The 19123-nt window shown below is 31.8% G+C and overlaps 1 protein-coding gene across 1 annotated transcript in view; it reads left to right on the top strand.

The window, feature by feature from the left end:
* Orc4 (origin recognition complex subunit 4) overlaps window positions 1-19123 on the top strand; it is a 28166-nt gene that overhangs the window by 7425 nt on the left and 1618 nt on the right. Inside the window, exons 3-9 of the mRNA XM_015479158.2 lie at window positions 5079-5127; window positions 6689-6840; window positions 8634-8807; window positions 13397-13483; window positions 17653-17761; window positions 18536-18631; window positions 18717-18784. Of these exons, the coding sequence (XP_015334644.1) occupies window positions 5079-5127; window positions 6689-6840; window positions 8634-8807; window positions 13397-13483; window positions 17653-17761; window positions 18536-18631; window positions 18717-18784 (735 nt within the window). The remainder of the gene's footprint in view (window positions 1-5078; window positions 5128-6688; window positions 6841-8633; window positions 8808-13396; window positions 13484-17652; window positions 17762-18535; window positions 18632-18716; window positions 18785-19123) is intronic.

The raw sequence follows: 19123 nt of genomic DNA, 5'->3' as shown, positions 1-19123 counted from the left end.
TTTTTTTTTTTTTTTTTTTTTTTTTTTTTTTTTTTTTTGTTGTTGTTGTTGTTGTAGGTAGACAGAATGCCTTTATTTTATTTGTTAATTGTTATATGGTGCTGAGGATCGAACCCAGTGCTTCATGCATGCTAGGCAAGCACTTTGCCACTGAGGTACAGCCCCAGACCACTATATTTCTTTATCGGTTATAAAAGCCTTTTGATGGAGTCTTAGAGTTTTCCAGTATAGAATATCACCAGCAAACAGGTTTAATTTGACTACCTTCTTCTTTATTTGTATTCCTTTTATTCTTTTTCCTGACTAATTGCTCTGGTCAAAATTTCTAGTACTGTGTTGAATAAGAGTGCTGAAAGTAGACATTCTCGTCTTATTCCTGAACTTATTGGAAACACTTTCAGTTTTTTTCCATTAGGTATCATGTGGACTGTGGCTTTATCATACATAACCATTACTATGATTCTACTACACCTAATTTATTCTGGGCATTTATCATGACATTGAATTTTATCAAAGGCTTTTTCTGTATATATTGAGATGATCATGTACTTTTTATCTTTTATTCAGTTTATTCGCTGTATTACATTTATTGATTTGCATATGTTGAGCCATCCCTAGAATGAAACCAACTTGTGTATTTTTAATAGCTGTTGAGTTTGATTTGCAAGTAATTTATTGAGGATTTTTGCACCGCTGTTCTTCAGGAATATTGGTCTCTAGCGTCCTTTTTATTTATTTTATATATATATATTTACTTTTAGGTGGACACAATATCTTTATTTTATTTTTATGTGATGCTGAGGATCGAACCCAGTGCCTCATGCATGCTAGGTGAGCACTCTACCACTGAGCCACAACCTCAGCCCTTTATTGTATTCTTATCAGGTTTGGGTATCAGGTTGATAATGGCTTTGTAAAGGAGTTTGGAAGGGTTCCTTCCCTTTCTATTTTATGTAATAAAGGAGCATTGATGTACTTCAAAAGTCTGGTAAAATTCAGTATTGAATTCATCTGGTCCTGTGCTTTTCTTTGTTGAAAGATTTATTACTACTTTAATTTCATTGCCTATATTGATCTATTTCATTTTTTTAATATCCTCCTGGTCCAGTTTTGTTAGGTCTTATGTGTCCAGAAATTTGTCTCTTTCTTACACATTTTCCAGTTTATTGGCATATAATTTTTCAAAATATTCCCTAATGATCCTATGATCCTTTGATTTTCAGTGGTACTTGTTGCAATGTCTCTCTCTTTTTTTTTTTTTTTTAACCTCTGCTTTTATTCATTTGGGTCTCTTCCATCTTTTGGTTACTTTAAAGGTTAATCAATCTTATCTTTTTAAAGAACCAACTCTTGGTTTATAGCACCTTGCTTTGTTCTTTTTAGTTTCTATTTTATTTATTTCTGCACTGATTGTTATTCTGTCTTCCTATCTGATTTGGGGGTTGTTTTATTCTTGTTTTTGTAAGACCTTGTGATGCCTCATCATTTGTGATATTCTGGGTTTTCTTCTTTTTTTTTTTTTTAACCTTTATTTTATTGATTTATATGTGGTGCTGAGGAGGATCGAACCCAGGGCCCCACGTGTGCCAGGCAAGCACTGTACCACTGAGCCACAACCCAGCCCCGATATTTCTGGTTTCTTTGATGTAAACATTCATTGATATAAACATTTCTGTTAATATTGCTTTTGTTATATCCTTCACATTCTAATATGTTGTGTTTCCATGATCATTTTATTCTAGGAAATTCTTCATTTCTCCCAATTTCTAAAGTGAAACATTGATCATTTAAAAGTGTTTTGTTCAATATCCTTAATTTCTGTAGTTTTTTGTTTTGTTTTGTTTTGCTATTGATTTCTAATTTCATTCCATTGTGACCTAATAAGTTAAAAGAAATCATTTCATTTTTTTTTTCAAATCTGTTAAGAATGCAGTGGCCTAACATTTATTTTGGAGAATGTTCCATGTAATTATAAAACGAATGGTATTCTGCAGCTTTTGTGTAGAATGTTCTTTTGATATCTTCTAAAGAACTGATCTATGGTATAATTTAAATCTGATGTTTTCTTGTTTTTTTTTTTGTTTGTTTGTTTGTTTGTTTGTTTTGCCGGAATGATTTATTTGTAAATGGGGATATTGAAGCCACCCATTATTATTGTGTTGGGATCTGTCTTTCCCTTTAATGTCTAATAGTTTTTGTTTTATAAATTTGGGTGCTCTACTATTCAGTGCATATATATTTGTAATCATTATATTTTCTTGATGGAATTGTTTCTTTTTTCAATATGTAATGACCTTTTTTTCTCTTCTAATTGATTTTGTCTTAAAGTCTATTTTGTTATATATCTAAGTATAGCTTCTCCTACTTCTTTGAATATTCCATTTATTGGGAATATTGTTTTCCATACTGCACTTTTGTTCTGTGTATGTCTTTCCAAGTGAGATGAGTTTCTTTACCATCCTGTTGGATCTTGGTTTTTAATCCTGTCAGCCAGTTAGTTTGTACCTTTTAATTCGTGAAATATTTACATTCAGGATTATTATCAAAAGATACACAGTTCTTGTCGTTTTGTTGATTTTCTTCTGGGTGTTCTGAATAGTCTGTGTTAATTTCTTCCTCATTCATTTAGACATTTGACTGTTTACCAAACTGATGTTTGATTCTTGCCTATTTCTCATTTGTGTGACTACTTTTCTAGGGATATTTATTTTTTCCTGTGCTCTCATGATTCTGTTTGTCTTTGTCTTTGGGTGTAAGGGTTCCTTTAAGTATCTTCTGTAATGCAGGTGTGATGGTCATGAATTTCTTTACTTTGTGCTTATCTAAGAAGGTCTTTATTTTTGTTTTGATTCTAAAGCATAACCTTGCTTGGTACAGTAATCGTGGTAGTTATTTTTAGGCCTTGAAATACATCATTCCGTACCCTCCTGGCCTTAAGATTTTCTGCTGAGAAATCTTCTGTTGATGCCAACAGGTTTGCATTTACATGTGACTGAGCATTTCTCTCCTTCAGTTTTTAACATTCTTTCTTCTATACTTTTGACAGTATAACTGTAATATGTCTTGGAGAGGTTCTAATCATGTTTATTTAGGGTTCTAAATGCCTCTTGTACCTGGATGTCCAGGTCTTCTCCAAGATTTGGGAAAGTTTTTGTTATTATTTCAATGAATAGGTTATCTATTCCCACAGCATGTAGCTCTTCTTACCCTATTATGCTGATTATGCAGAGTTTTAGTATTTTAACGGTGTCTCTTTTTCTTATTTCTTATTGTAACATTTTGACAGTTATCTTAAAACTTTTTGGTCAGGTTTCTACTGCTTTACCTAGTCTGTTGTTGGAGCTTTCAACTAAGTTTTTATTTGACTTACTAAACTTGTCATTTTCAAGACTTCTTATTTTGTTCCTTTTCAAAATCTTTCTTGAAATGCTCATTCCATATACTGTATTTTCTTCTTTAATTCATTCAATATTTGTATTCTCTTAGATTTCAAAATTCTTTTTTCAGCATTTCATCTACTTCAATATCTTTGGGGTCTGTTTATATGAAGTTTTGAACTTTAGGTGGTGTAAGTATAATATTGTCTCTTTTTTTTTTTTTTATTTCTCATTTCTGTGTTGAGATCTGCTCATCTGTTGGGATGAATATATCTTCCATCTTTATGTGAAGTCCCTAGTAAACAGCCTTCTTTCTCCTAATGATGTGTCATGGGGTATTGGTTTGTTGTGTAATGTTGAGTATATTCCATCTGAACTTCATAGTATTGTCTTTTTGTGGCTTTTTTGGCTATGATTAATGGACTCTGACAGTATGTACTATGTAGGAGCTTGAGAGACCTACTTTCTCTGTTGTTTCACAAGAGTGTGGTTTTCTGGTGGTTCAGGCAGGTATGGATGGTCTAGACAACAAAGAAAGTGGGAGTGCACTCTCTGTGGTTATTTCTACAATGGGCATATAGGTTCTTATCAGGTGATGTAGGTTTCCTTGGGTTCTATTGATATTGGTTTTATTACTTGAAAAAAGTTGGGGTACTGGTCATTTCAATCATTGTCTATTATGCTTATTATTATATATCTAAGTATAGCTTCCCCTACTTCTTTGAATATTCCATTTACTGGGAATATTATTTTCAAGGACCTGGAAATTTTATCCTCCCTTTAGACACTTGTATAATCCTGGTGTTTTACCAAGAGATACGAGGGCTCTCTGGTCACTACTTTATCTTCTGTGGCACTCGCCTCCAGTCTTGTCTTGTTCAGAATATGGGAGCAACTGATGCTTTGTAAATGCAGTGTCTACAACAGTTGTGTTATTTTTGTGTGATGTTGCTTTCAGTGTGGGTATCCAGGAGAAGGCCATCTGATTCTCACCAGCCATGCCCACGTAGGGACAGATCTTTGACTAGGGATTTCTGTCCCCACTTTTTTTGATGTTGAAATATCCAGCCAAGTTTGAGCAGTAACTAGCTTATGGCTAAAATAAGATGCAGTTCCTCTCAGCAGAGGACCTGTCCAAAGTGCACAAAATACAAGACTTTACAGACACTCCTAAGCCCACATATAAAAGATGTCTCTGCTTCCAATGCAAGCTCTGTTGTGGGCAGAGCTCTGAACTCACCAGGTTCTCTCATGATGCCTCAGAGCTGGCAGTAGGCTGGGCAGCCACAGCAGAAAACACCATTATCTAATATTTTCAAGCAAATTTCTTCTACCTTTCCCTTTAAAAATTTCTCTTTAAAATTCATACTCATTTCTTTGGCAGTGCCAATTAGAGACTTTTAGGAGCACCATGTATTTGAACAAATGGGTTTCCCATTGTGTTTAGATTATAGCAAATCTATAAATTTTTTACAGATTTTAGAACATATAAAATTTAAAACACTACATAGTTTTGCCATTTTCGTTGCTTTATCATCTTTACTTTTCTATTAAGTTTTAAATAGTTAATATATTGACACTTGGCTGAACGTCTGGGCAGTAACTCTTAATTTACTAGAAAAGAAAGATGTGTAGTTTCTGTGTAAGTCTAAGGATCAACCTCTTATTATTTTACTACTTGTTTTCTTTTTTGTTTTTCAGGGAAGCTTTGCTGAAAACCTTTCATTCCTTCTGGAAGCTTTAAAAAAAGGTAAATACTAACACATACAGCAGCATGAAAAGATTCTTTTTAACTTTTATTTTACTCTTAATTATGAAGGTAATACCAAACAGAAAACACAGAAGTGGAAATAGAAAAAAAAAATCACTGTAATCCTACAACTATTATAGTGATTATCTCAATAATTGTTTTTTATTTTTATTCACCTGCCACATATTCTTTGTATATTTACATAGATAAATATAACTTTATTCCAAAAATAAAATCATTTTCCTTATTGTTTTATAATCTGTAAATTTTTATCTGCATAATTTTTATGATTCCCATGTTGTTTTTTAAAGGTGCTATAATTTATTAGTCACCAATTAAAAACTTTTGTTTCTGATTTTTTTACAGTTAGCAAGACATGCTTATATGATCATATGTTCTCTTGGATAAATGTTAATGAATAGAATTCTGGGTTATAAGGCATCAAATTTAAAAGAAGTAACATTAGCAAACTATTACTCTCTAATTTTATTTGAAAACAATTTTTGGGTTTTGCCTATATAATAGAAACAATTTTCATGTTTGCCTATATAATAAAAAAAATTCTCTTGATCATCAACATAATTTATTTCTTTGATTTGTATTATTCTGTTAGTGGTGAGGCTCATCATTTCATATTTTTACTGACAACTGATAATTTCCTGGTTTATATATTTCCTGTTGGTTCTTTACCTTATTTTCGTGGTGGTTATTTCATATTTACCTGTGGAAATTCATGTGCTCCCTACCCTCTTCCCTTAAATTTGGTTTTTACCTTTTAGTTTAACAAAAGTATTAAATTTTTTGCATAGTTACATTTATGTCGATTTTTTCTCTCCTTCAGATTATGAAAACATTAGTGTTTGCATTTAATATAATTATCACTAATATTTTGTTGGAATTTATTTCTGTATGCATTGTAAAATAAGGATCTTTGAATAAATCATTTTCCTCATTGATATTTAGTACCATAGTTTATCAGATATTAAATTTCTATATTATTGTAGAGGTCTATTTTGAACTTTCCCTCATTATGGAGATGTTAAATTGTGGTTAAAAAGAATTTAAGTTGTTTTTATCAAACTTCATTGTCTAATCAGTGTTTACAGTAATTATTTCCACAAGAAGATATATTTTGCCTTTTTGCTTACAAATCTCTTTCAAAGAAGTAATTTGTTAATTATAGTTATTAGTGACTTCTTATACTTTAATCCCAAAGTGTTTTGATTCTATATGAATATTGAAAAATCTTTGTTAACTTTATAATTATTAAAGAAGTATTACATTTATATGATTTAAAATCTGCAGCCTTCAATTAAATAATTATTTAAAAGATTTTCTTAATTTTTTATCAATCTGCTAGTCTAATAACAATTTGAAAGCAATAGGGGATATCTTTGTGAATAATTTTTTCATATTCAGTGAGTATCCAATTATTATCATATTAAGTGCCCTACTCAACAGTAGGTTATCAGTGTTTGTTGAATGAGTTTCAATAATAGAAATGTAGTAAATAGTTTGGAAATTTAAGAAATGTTGTTAATATAAAAGCTCTCTATTTTAGGTGACCGAACTAGCAGTTGCCCGGTGATCTTCGTATTAGATGAATTTGATCTTTTTGCTCATCATAAGAACCAAACACTCCTCTATAATCTTTTTGACATTTCTCAGTCTGCACAGACTCCAGTAGCAGTTATTGGCCTTACATGTAGATTGGTAAGTCTTTCTATTTTAAAAAATTAATTATAATATTTAGAACATTCAAGCTAAATTGCTGGTACAGTAAGTCATTAAATTAGGCAATAAAAAAAACTTTTTTTTCACCAATATGTATATAGATCCAGCTTTTTACAAATTGAGGAAGACAAGAAAACAATTACTACACTTGCCTATAAACTAATATATTAGGCCCTTCACTGAAATTATTGAAAGAAAAAAAATACTAATAAGTATAATTTCTACACTTAGCAAGTAAAGAGACAGTTAAATAATCTAATCTCTGTTTTATAAAAATCATTAAGTTTCTACCATGTATTTTGAAATTTCTTGAGGGCTGGGGCTATAGCTCAGTGGTAGAGAACTTGCTTCACATGGGTTCAATCCTCAGCACCACATAAAAATAAAGATATTGTGTCCATCTATAACTAAATAAAATATTTTTAAAAAGAAAAATAAAATGCTTGAAATCAAATCAGCATTATACTATTGCAATTTTCTAAGTTATACATCCCCAGAATTAAAGAAGTTCTTTCTATCAAACAGTTAATAGTAAAGTGGCTTCTTCATTCCTGGGGGGCTTTAGAATGGTTTTAAGCATAGTCTTGGTATGTGCATCACTTTACTTTGTGAAAGCTATATACGTGTTAACCCTTTTGTGCCTTTGGAGAACTGCATAGATCTTTTGGTATTTATCTCCTTACACTCTGATAGTATAAAGTTTCTTATTAAATTCAGATAAAATGTGTATTTAAAAATCACCTTATATCTCCACAGTTTTTTCCAAGCCTTCCCCCTCCATTTCTAGAAGTTTTCTGTCAGACCCATATATTTATTTTCCTTTCCTATAACTCATTTTCTTTTTTAGAAGAGAGAAACTTTTTTCCTTCCCAATGTAGACTCTTAATTCTTTCATAGTTACTTTCAGTACCTGCCTGTATGAATGACTTAGAACTCCTCCTTCATAGATTTATAGAAAATAAAATGTAGAATTCCCTTGTTTCTGAATATAACCTCCTTCTCTTTTAATTCTTATTACAAAATCTTATAAAAATATTCTTATTATAAATAAGATATTTTGTTCTCTTTTCTTCCTCCTAGTTTAAGCTATTAATCTTTTCTGTCCTCCTTCATATACTATCCATAATCTCATTTTGATCACTTAAATTATTTCCTTTGTATCATGATTTATTAACTTGGATGTTATGAGAATCATCTGTCTAGATTTATAATTTTATAGTTCTGGACCTCATTACACCTTTTTAAAAATGTTATAGAATATTTCAACATTTTATGTAGAAGAGAATAGTATAATCAGAACCAATCTTCTCTGCTTATAGTTCAGCTTTAACAATTCTTACAAAATTCCCCACACAGAGACATATACCAGGTAAACATTTGATAAATTTTTATTGATTCTAAAGCATCTGCTCTCCTCCCCATGAAAATCAAGCTCTTTTGAGAACTGGACCACTGGAGCTGGCTGTAGTTACATTGTCCAGCAGTTTTCAGACTGAATTGTTTTGTTAGGGATTACCATAGGAAAAAGGCACAGTATCACCAAGCCTACTGATGCTTACAAGGGAATTATTTATTTTCCATTAAATTTTTTCAAATGCTTAATTATATATATATATATATATTTATATATATATATATATATATGGAGAGAGAGAGAGAGAGAGTATAAGCATCGCTAAAGTATAGATTATAATATACTTACTTGTACCTCTAACATTGGTGTAATGTTTTCATAAACATGCATCTTACAGCGATTTCTGTTTGTTTTTAAGGACATTTTGGAACTCTTAGAAAAAAGAGTGAAGTCACGATTTTCTCACCGGCAGATACACTTAATGAATTCATTTGGGTTTCCACAGTATGTAAAAATATTTAAAGAAGAGTTATTACTACCTGAAGAAATTTCAGATAAGCATTTTGCTGAGAAGTGGAATGAGAATGTTCAGGTAACTTGAAAGCAGTGGTGTTAAAATAATTTGTGTGTCTTGGTATATGATTTAAAGCAATTAAAATTAAAATTTCAAGAATTTATAAATTAACACAGAGCTTCTAATGCTGTTGTGATGACTGGAAGAATACATTCTTTTGAATTCTTTTTTTCTCATGAAAAGCATTTGAAATGTCATTCTGTTTTGCAAAAGAATTGCACATATGAGCATTAGCACTTAATGTCAGTAGTTTCAAATTAACTTTGAAGTTTTTATTTTATCTGTATCTGGTGTATCTTTTAAACAATTTTATTAAGTGAATTTACATAATTAAAAATTTAGTTTCCATATTTACAACTTTAGCAAAACACTATGTTCATGTTCATTCCTATTCTATGCTAATGTTTTTATTTCAAATTTTCATACACAACTTCAATTTTTGTTTCATTGGGTTATTTATTAAGAACCAATCTAAGCTAAGTCACCTTTCTTCTACACTGGTAATATTCATTCTAGATTCTTTGGAGCCTTGAGCATCTTAGATATAAAGGTCCAGGTGTTGTTTCAACACCTTGTTGAACCTTATAAACTCTAAATTTACCTGTGCTTAAGCTGAATAGCCTTATTTATTTAAACAATTGTTATATCATCTTAATACTATCATCAGTTTAATTTTATGTTGACAAGAAGTTTCAATTACTAGAAGAGAAGGTAATCAGTTAAATGGCTGTTTGAAACCATTAAAAAAATGTTATTTGTAATAATTCCTTCATGACACAATCTTAGCAAAGTATAGATCCAATAAGAGTGGAAAATATTAGAATCTTTGGTTCTAAAGGAATTGGGAAAAACTGATCTGTAATATTCAATTCAACTGAATAATGACAACTAATTTTCTGCATAGAATTATACTTTTCTGTATTTTTTAGCTCTGAAAAATTGTTTCATGTTAAAGCAATGATTTTAGATATATTCTTTTTTCAGTTAAATCTTAAATATCAGTGCCACAATTAATAATTTTGCTTTTATTTTCTCTTAAAATGATTTTTGTCTTTATTATGTAGTATGCTGTGCTTACATAAGCACTGTTAATTTTGACACAGGTTTTTTTTTTTAATCATAAAAATTCACTAACAAAATTTAATCCATGTGGAATATATGGTAAAAAGTGGAAATTTCCCTTGTATCCATGTCTGTTCTTTTACTACAGTGTATTTATAACATTGTAGACCTTATTAAAAAGGTCAAACCTTATTTTACTTGTTTTAACTTTGTTCTCATAATTTCTCACTCTTTTTCCTGATACACCTATACATAATTGTATATAAAATAGCTGATTTTATTCTTCAAATTCAAATATTGTGTCTTGATATAATTAGGTGGGTCCTCTTTCCCTTCCAGCTTAATCTTGCCTGGGACTCAGATTATCTATTTCATTAAATTAGGTCAGCAATGTTGATACTATTTCTAATTGTAGGATTCAGTTCTATAGGAACCTTTATTATAGGTACTCCCACATTGTTTCTTGGTCTGGAATTAATCCAACATTTGAATCCCTAGCCTTTAGGGCCATTTCTCAGTGCCTCACAGACTTTCATTTTCTACAGCTTCTGAATTGTATGCCTTATTCCAACAGTATGTTTTTCAGAAGAAAACTCTTTCGTACTATTTAAATATGTGTATGTGGTCTCCCAAGTTTTCCTGTGGTGATCACGTAGCCAGGCTGCACTGTTCCCTCATCCATCTTTCTGTCTTGCCTTGTTATCTGCATTCTGAGTGTCTCAAAGTGATTATAGTCTGACCTATGTCTATGGTTTCTGAGTCCTCAGATAAGTTTGCAGTTGGGGAACTACACCTGTACTGAACATATACAGAACTTTATTTCTTATTTTTCTCACCTAAACAATGAAGTATGATACACAGTATTAAATACTGTAAGTAATCTAGAGAGGATTTAAAGTATACAGGAATTACCTATATACATTCCTAGGAATTTCTTTTACACCGCAATGCTGAAATGGAGTCTGCTTATATTCCTTATATATAAGTCTACTTATATAAGCAGACATATTCCTATAATATGTACAAGTATTATACCATTTTATCTGCGGAACCTGAGCATCCTCATATTTTGGTTGTCTGTGGGATGTCCTTAACAGGGTTTCCTGGATAAAGGGAAGTCTGAATATAAACAAGGAAGATGATGGGGATTACTAGTGAAGCCCAACTCTGAAAGTCTTTGAAAATAGTAACCATGTGATAGTAGGATGACTCAATCCTAGTTTTTTTATTCCTTTTTTGCAGACCCTGTATCCCCAAAACTTAGGGGTACATGCATACATCAATCCTCTTGTGCCACTTTCCTTTGATATACTAATAAATTTCCCTTGAAAAAAATCTCTCAGCACCATAGCCTGAGTCCCAATCGGGGTTGTGGGGTAAGGAAGGCTACAGGGTACTTTCCTCTCTGTCCAGTAGTTTTTTAAATTGCAAGGTTAAATTAAAAGAAATATATATATTTCTTAAATAATAAATATTTTCAGTGTGAAATTGAACCTAGGCATCCTGCTTAATTTAAAAGTTTGTTGTATCCCTACTTCAAATGAATCAATAAGTCAGTAGAGTAGACTCCATCTCAGCATGGCAGTGTAAGAGAAATTCCTAGGAAAGAGCATTTAATAGAATTATAACTATTCTCAAGGAAAATTCCCCAAAATGCCATAGCTACATTCAAGTGGTTGTTGATAATAGCCTTATTTTCAAATACTTTATATTGTTTGAATCAAGATGCAATTTAAAAATTAAAATATGAGAAGCTAGGCTTTTTTTTTTTCTTGTAATGGCTCACATATAGATGATGTAAACTTCTTTTAAAAACAGAATAAGTAATATTGGAAAGAAAAAGATGATAGCTTTCCAAAACAGGAAAGTTTTGAATAAGAGCACTAAAATTAAAGAGGCAAAGTACAGATTAACCCTTTGGGAAAAAAGCATGTCGAAAAAAGGTGAAGGTGGTTTTTGTTGTTGTTGTTGTTGTTTTAATTGAATTTTTACAGAGAAAGTTTTCTTTCATCAATTATGTTTGTCCCAGATGATTTTTTCTAAGTGCTCTGATTGTACCACATAAACTTTACAAGAGATTTGATAGAGTCAAAAATTCTAGAAGCCAAGACTATTGCCTATTCTAATTAGCACATATTTCTTAAATTTCTAACATTATGTATACAATGATGAACATATAAATGTATGTGTGTGTGTGTGTGTGTGTGTATTTATCCTTATATATTTCCAAAAGATATTTGGCCTTGTGTATGGAAAAAGGAGGTATGTATTAAGAAAAAGAACCCCATTAAAAAATAAAAACAAAATTAAAAACAACTGAGAGAGTGGGACCTTTAACTACTGTAATCCCTTCACTAAAGGCAGGAAATTCAAACAGGGGCTGGGTTGTGGCTCAGTGGTAGATTCGCCTAGCACATGCAAAGCGCTGATTTTGATCCTCAGCACCACATAAAAATAAATAAGTAAAATAAAGGTATTGTGTCCAACTACAACTAAAAACATTTAAGGAAAAAAAGAAACTCTAACAAACAATAGTAATGCCAAATTTTCTGGACTTTTTCTTTTTTTTTTTTAAATATAAGGAAGAAGAATCCTTATTCCATGCTGATGATTTTTTGAAAAATTCTGCCTGTCTTCCCTACACCCTCTTGGCTTTTCTACTTCTGAGGCTGCTCTCTTTTCATCCCCTTTTTTCTTCAGTGCCAACTGTTCCACACGTTCCACTAAATTCTACTTTACTGAAGTTGCTTGGCTCCTTTTAAGTGCCTTGTCAAAGGGCACTATTGGTTTCCACATTTCTAAAGCCATTAGCCTGCCCTCAAAATATAACTCAGTTTGTTTACATTGTGAATCACCACTTCCCTCTTAAAGTTTTCTTCCCATGTTTTCCAGATCACTGTTTTTCTGGATTCTCTTCCACTTAGAATCTATCTTACTTTTGTGTTCTCTTTTCTATCTGCTACTTAAGTTGAGTACATTCCGCTATATTCACAGACATTTCTGTCCCCCATAGTTCATCTTTGATTTTTTTCTTAGCTCCTTCAACCCTTTCCTTCTCATCAGTTGATTATCCATCTTGTATTCTTCTGGCAATGTCCTAATTCTCTCTTTTCTTCACACCATCTGTACCTCAGGTATGAGCAGTTGCAGTTGCTTCTAATTAGATTTTCTTCCTTTGTCTTTCCATACTATCTGTTTGCAAATAATAATCTTCTCTATTTCTAATGCTATCCCTGGACTTCTCTTTCCTCTATGTTCTTGTGTGTTGACTTAAGCATTCTTATAATACTTTTTCTTGTTTTCCCAAATACAGTAACTGTTATTCTCTAGTATGACTAGTATAGTTCCCCTTATTAGATTCGAATTTGGGGGTGGGGGAAAGGAAGGATTGTTTTCTTCTTTTGTATCTTGACTTCTAGGAGGAAGAATATCAGTAGGATGGAAATTTGATTTAGATTGTACTAAGTTACATAAATAAATGAGGCAAATGATTATATTAGATTTAAGACTGAATCATTACTTAATTTTAATATTTTTTTCTTTAGTGTCTTTCAGAAGATACAAGTGTGAGAGAAGTTCTACAAAAGCATTTTAATATCAGCAAAAACCTGCGGTCCTTACATACACTACTGGTTTGTGGGCTTTTTATTGTTTTAACTGATATATAAGGTATCTTGTAATGTTTTGACATGTATATAAATCGTGTCCTTGTTAATCTCCTCAGTTATCATTTTGATAAAAACTTTTAAAATCCATCTTCCAGCTTTTTGAAAGTACAAACCATTGTTATCTGTAGTCACTCTACAGTGCAGTGGCACACCAGAGCTTTTTGCTTTTATTTCACTGTTTTAGTATCCAAAAACAACTTTTTTTCCCTCTTTCCCTTCCCCTACTTTTCATTGTGTCTAGTAACCACCATTTTACTCTACACTTCTGTAAGATCAACTTTATTACATTCCAAAGGAGTAAGATTCTTCCTGTCTTATTTCATTTAACCTAGTCATCTCCAGTTCCTTCTGTGTTGTTAATGACTGATTATAATCTCCACTATGTGTAGGTATGCATTCAACACATTTTCTGTATACATTCAACAATTGGTGGACACTTTTAGGTTGTTTGCATTTCTTGGCTATTGTGAACATGCTGAAATAAAGATAGAAATTCAGATGTCCCATGCTGAGTTCATTTCCTTTGAATATATACCTAGTAGTGGAATTGCTAGATCATATAGTATTTTTAATGATATGAAGTACCTCCATACTGGTTTTCATAAAGGCTGTTTAGTTCACATTCCACCAGCAGTGTATGAGAATTGTGATTTAAGTTTAGATGGGGTGTGCTTAAATCTATAAATTTTTGGACAATTGACATTTTTACTATAGTGTTCTAGTCCCTGAATGTGGTTTTTATTTTATTGTATTTTTTTATTACTCAAATCAGCATTTTCTAATTGCACAAAACAAATCCTATACATATTTAAAGCATTTAATGCCTAAGTATGTACTTTTCTTTGGAGCAGTTATAAATGATGGATTTAAATTTTGGTTTTAGCATGTGTGTTTACCATTAGTGTACAAAAATGTGAAGTGTGTGTGTGTGTATGTGTGTGTACATATCAATGTGGTCTTGCTAAGCCTAGCTTATTTTAGGAGTTTTTAAAAAATGATTCCTTGGGATTTCCTATGCAGACAATAGCTTTCCATAAATAGAATCAGTTTTATTTTCCTATTTAATCCGTGTGGTTTTTCTTTTCTTGCCATATTGCTGTTATAAGAACTCCTACCACTACGATGAGTAAGAGTTTTAAGACTAGACATCCTTCCATATTCCCAGTCATGTGATGTTATCTATAGTTTTTTAGTACATGCTCATTATCAAATTAATTATTCTAAATTAATTATGCTAAGAATTTATTATGACTGTGTCTTGGATTTTTGTCAAATGCTGGATTGGGTGATAATGAATGATCATGCAGTTTCTCTTTAGCTGTTGATACATTCGATTGTGTTGTTTTTTATTTTTTGTGTTTGGGTGGGGTTTTTTTTGTTTTTGTTTCTTTGTTTGTTTTATGTTGGACCAGTTTGCATACCTGGAATAAGTTCCATTTGGTCATGATCTTTCACTAAGGTGTATTGTGTCTTAATATCAGTGCACAAGTACTTAATTGTCCTGAAAGTTAAAGAACTTCTTTCGCTAAGAGTATTTGTTATTACTCTGCTATTTAGAAAATTGTCGTGGCAGATACCTTTTAAGGAGAAAATTATTTTCTTGATCACTTTTAATAGTAGTAGAATAGTAATAATAATGGCAACCATCATTTATTGGTTAGCACATCTACCAAGTAATACTGTTGCTTTTCCTACATTATTTCTAAATTTTATAATAATCTTACTTTTTTTATACTTAGGTGTTTATTTTTGTCTTTAAAGAAATTGAGGTTCCTAGAGTTTAAATAACTTGCCCACAGCTAGTAGATGGCAAAGCCAGAACTTAACCCAAGGCTCTCTGGCTACAAGCTTTTTATTATATGGTTCTGCCATGTTTATTTATCATTTCTCTTTTCCCATTTCTGTTTTTATTCATAAAACTTCTCTTTTTTCCTATAAACTTTCCCTCTCATTGTTCTATCCCCCTCATTTTTAGCAATAGGCCTATTATGAAGAAATGTGTGGCATGTATATAGGTAGGTATTAGATATAGATTGATTTATGCCTCAATATTGTCAACATGAACAACCATTGTTCTGCAAGTTTCCTGTTGTCTCTTTTTCATTCATAGTAATTAATAGTGAGGTGCTCTGATATGCTTAGATCATCCTTTTAGTGATTATCTCTGTCTTAACTCTGCAAGCTCTTTTTGTATTATGGATTTATGTCTCCAGTAACCAGGGAAATGCAGGTAAAGGCTACAAGTAAACTTTCTTCTTTTTTTTTTTTTTTTTTTTTTTTTTGCCAATCTGGTGAGTTTCGTCAATAGAAAATGAATAATTGTGGGTATATACAATGGAATACACAGAAAAATGATTAGAATTAACACCTCGACATGGATAAATTTTCATAATTAAATGTTCATTGAAAAATGAGTTGTGAGACTACATAGTATTTACATAAAATTTGAAAATTACTCTTTTCTAGGGAATATATATACATGGAGTATGAATATAAAGATATGCATGGTTATTTTATGTGGTGAAGAGTAGAGAGTCCAATAATCAGGAGGAGGCAGGGTAGTCTTAGGTATTACATTATTCTCTGTTGTCTCTTTGTATATTAAGAACATATTTTTGTATATTAAGAACATATTTCAGGGGTAGAGTGCTTGCCTAGCATGTATAAGGCGGTGGGTTCAATCCTTAGCACCACATAAAAATAAGCAAGTAATGGTATTGTTTTTTTATTTTTTTGAATGCGATTTTTAAAATTTTTTATTTATTTTTTAATTATATATGACAACAGAATGCATTACAATTTTTATTATATAGAGAGCACAATTTTTCATATCTCTAGTTGTATACAAAGTATATTCACACCAATTCGTGTCTTCATACATGTACTTTGGATAATAATGTCCATTACATTCCACCATCATTTCTAACCCCATGGCCCCTCCCTTCCTTTCCCATCCCTCTGCCCTATCCCATGCTCCCCCTCCCTACCCCACTATGAATCATTCTCTTTATATCAGAGAAAACATTCAGCATTTGGTTTTTTGGGATTGGCTAATTTCACTTAGCATTATCTTCTCTGATGCCATCCATTTACCTGCAAATGCCATGCTTTTATTCTCTTATTGCTGAGTAATATTCCATTGTGTATATATGCCACATTTTTTTAATCCACTCATCTTTAGAAGGGCATCTAGGTTGGTTCCACAGTTTAGCTATTGTGAATTGTGCTGCTATAAACATTGATGTGGCTGTGTCCCTGTAGTATGCTGTTTTTAAGTCCTTTGGGTGTAGTCCTTTGTTAAAATGAAATAAATATTTTATATAAAAGAGGGTGGGGGAAAAAAAGGGAGGGAGATATTGGTGGCCGGGGCTGTACCCAGTAGGAGAATGAACTCCAAGGATTGCTGATCTCTGTTTAAACTAAAATACTTGTACCCTACTGACAATGGAGGTGTCTGATATATTGTATGGTACATACTATTAACTTTAGGTTGTAGTTTTCTTTCTTTGTTTCTTTTTGCAGTATTAGAGATTAAACGGGATGCTTAAGCACTGAGCTGCATCCTTAATCCTTCTTATGTTTTATTTTGAGAAATGGTCTGTGTTACCCAAGCTGCCTTAAAACTTGCAATCCTTCTGCCCTCAGCCTCCAGAGTCACTGGGGTTACTGGCAGGTGCCACTATACCCAACTATATTGTGTGTTGATTTTTATTTGCTAAATCTACCAACCCTAAATATCTAAACTTTTATAAGAAAAACAAGTATTTACAGAAAAAAGCAGTAGGTGTTTAAAGGAGATCGTTAGTTCAGGATTTGTGTTAGGTTTTGGGAAAGTAAACAAAAAGTACATGAGAATTGGACTCTGCTTTTTAAGTATTTTCTTTTGAAGAGTAAGTCATTATGATAAGTGGGAGGTGATAGCAGAATGCAACAAACAATTTGTTATGCTTTTTGTTTATAAAGTTGTGTGTCATTAATTGAAATACTATATTTTAATAGAGCTAAATTTGAGAATACTTCCCCAGGTATTCATATCTACTCGCCCATAAGAATAAACTACAAACTTAGCAGCCTTGTTCAGTGATATCCTCAAACTGCTGAAGTAATTGGTTGTCCGATTCACATTTCCCTAGATGCTGGCTTTAAGTCGAGTAACAGTATCACATCCATTTTTGACTGCAGCAGACTTAATGGAGGCAAACCAGCTTTGTAGCATGGATTCTAAAGCAAATATTGTGCATGGTGAGAAGCGTACTTTATAATCATTTGGGTTTTTTGTAGTTTTTTAAAGTTTGTGTGTTTAAGTATGTATTTTTCAAAATTATCATTAACATTGTTCACAGCACTTCATTTATAAACATTGTTCACAGCACTTTATTTATAAATACTTTAATATCCAGACAGCCTTTAACTCAGTCCTTTACAAGGTTATTATCACTTTTATTTAAAGTGAAGGAAACTCGACTCTGCCTCCCTTGTCCACTGAAAATCCAGATAATACTGTATTACTGAGGTTCTCAATTCACTAATTGCTGTTGAAGACCCTTTATTAGCATTGAAATCATTTATGTTTATTATCCCTTTTATAAATGCAGTGAGCATTCTCTCTGGAGGAGGGAAGGATAAACACAATTTTGAATAGTTTCCAGGAGTTTGGGATTCTCTGAGTAAATCTCATTCAAGGTCCTTTTGTGATTTGAAATCTCATAATAATCATAGTTTCTCATTGTTGTTTTACTGTGAGTGCTTGATATATTGTCTCTTTATGGCAACTCTAAGTTTAGAAAGATTCTTACTTTGCAAATGCAAATAAAAAATATATCAGGTAAAATGATTTGCTTAAGTTTACATAGATAATAGTGAATGAAACACATTTGAAGTTAGAAAAATGACCTCTCCTTCCTCCATCCTTCAAAACCATGATCTTTCACTTTATTTACTCTTTGGAGACAGGTGTCTCAATTTTATATATCATTGAACTACATTTTTTGGTATGTTTCTCTTTTCCTATTACAGGTCTATCAGTCTTGGAAATCTGTCTTATAATAGCAATGAAACATTTAAATGATATCTATGAAGAGGAGCCCTTTAATTTTCAAATGGTCTATAATGGTGAGATGAGACTTTGGTAGTTTCTTTCTGACTTTCCCCTGATGCTTATTTAAAGATATTAATGTTGTCTTTGCCCTCTCTCCAGAATTTCAGAAGTTTGTTCAAAGAAAGGCCCATTCTGTGTATAATTTTGAGAAACCTGTTGTCATGAAGGTAAGATTTGGTTTACTGTTGTTTTCTTGCAGACAGGTGCCTTTTTTAGATACAGTTTGATTATATAGATCAAGGTTTCACTTTTGAGTTTTAAACTTTAGGTACTTACTGTAGAAATTTTTTTCAGACAAAAATTATCCAGAAATGAAATGAACGTTCAAGTCATTCTGAAGGCAGCCAGTTTGACAGTTTGTTGGACTGTGCTGCCCTCTGCTGTCTGTTGTTAGTATTTGCATTCTACTAAGGAGCTGTTTATTATAGTCTATCAAAACACATCAAATATAGTAACCCTGTCCTTTTCCAACCTGAGTTGGCTTTATAATTTCAGCAGTATAAGGA

This window comes from Marmota marmota, unplaced genomic scaffold (genome assembly GCF_001458135.2).
Source record: "Marmota marmota marmota unplaced genomic scaffold, marMar, whole genome shotgun sequence".
NCBI lineage: Eukaryota > Metazoa > Chordata > Mammalia > Rodentia > Sciuridae > Marmota > Marmota marmota.
This window is presented reverse-complemented; position numbering and strand designations above follow the sequence as displayed.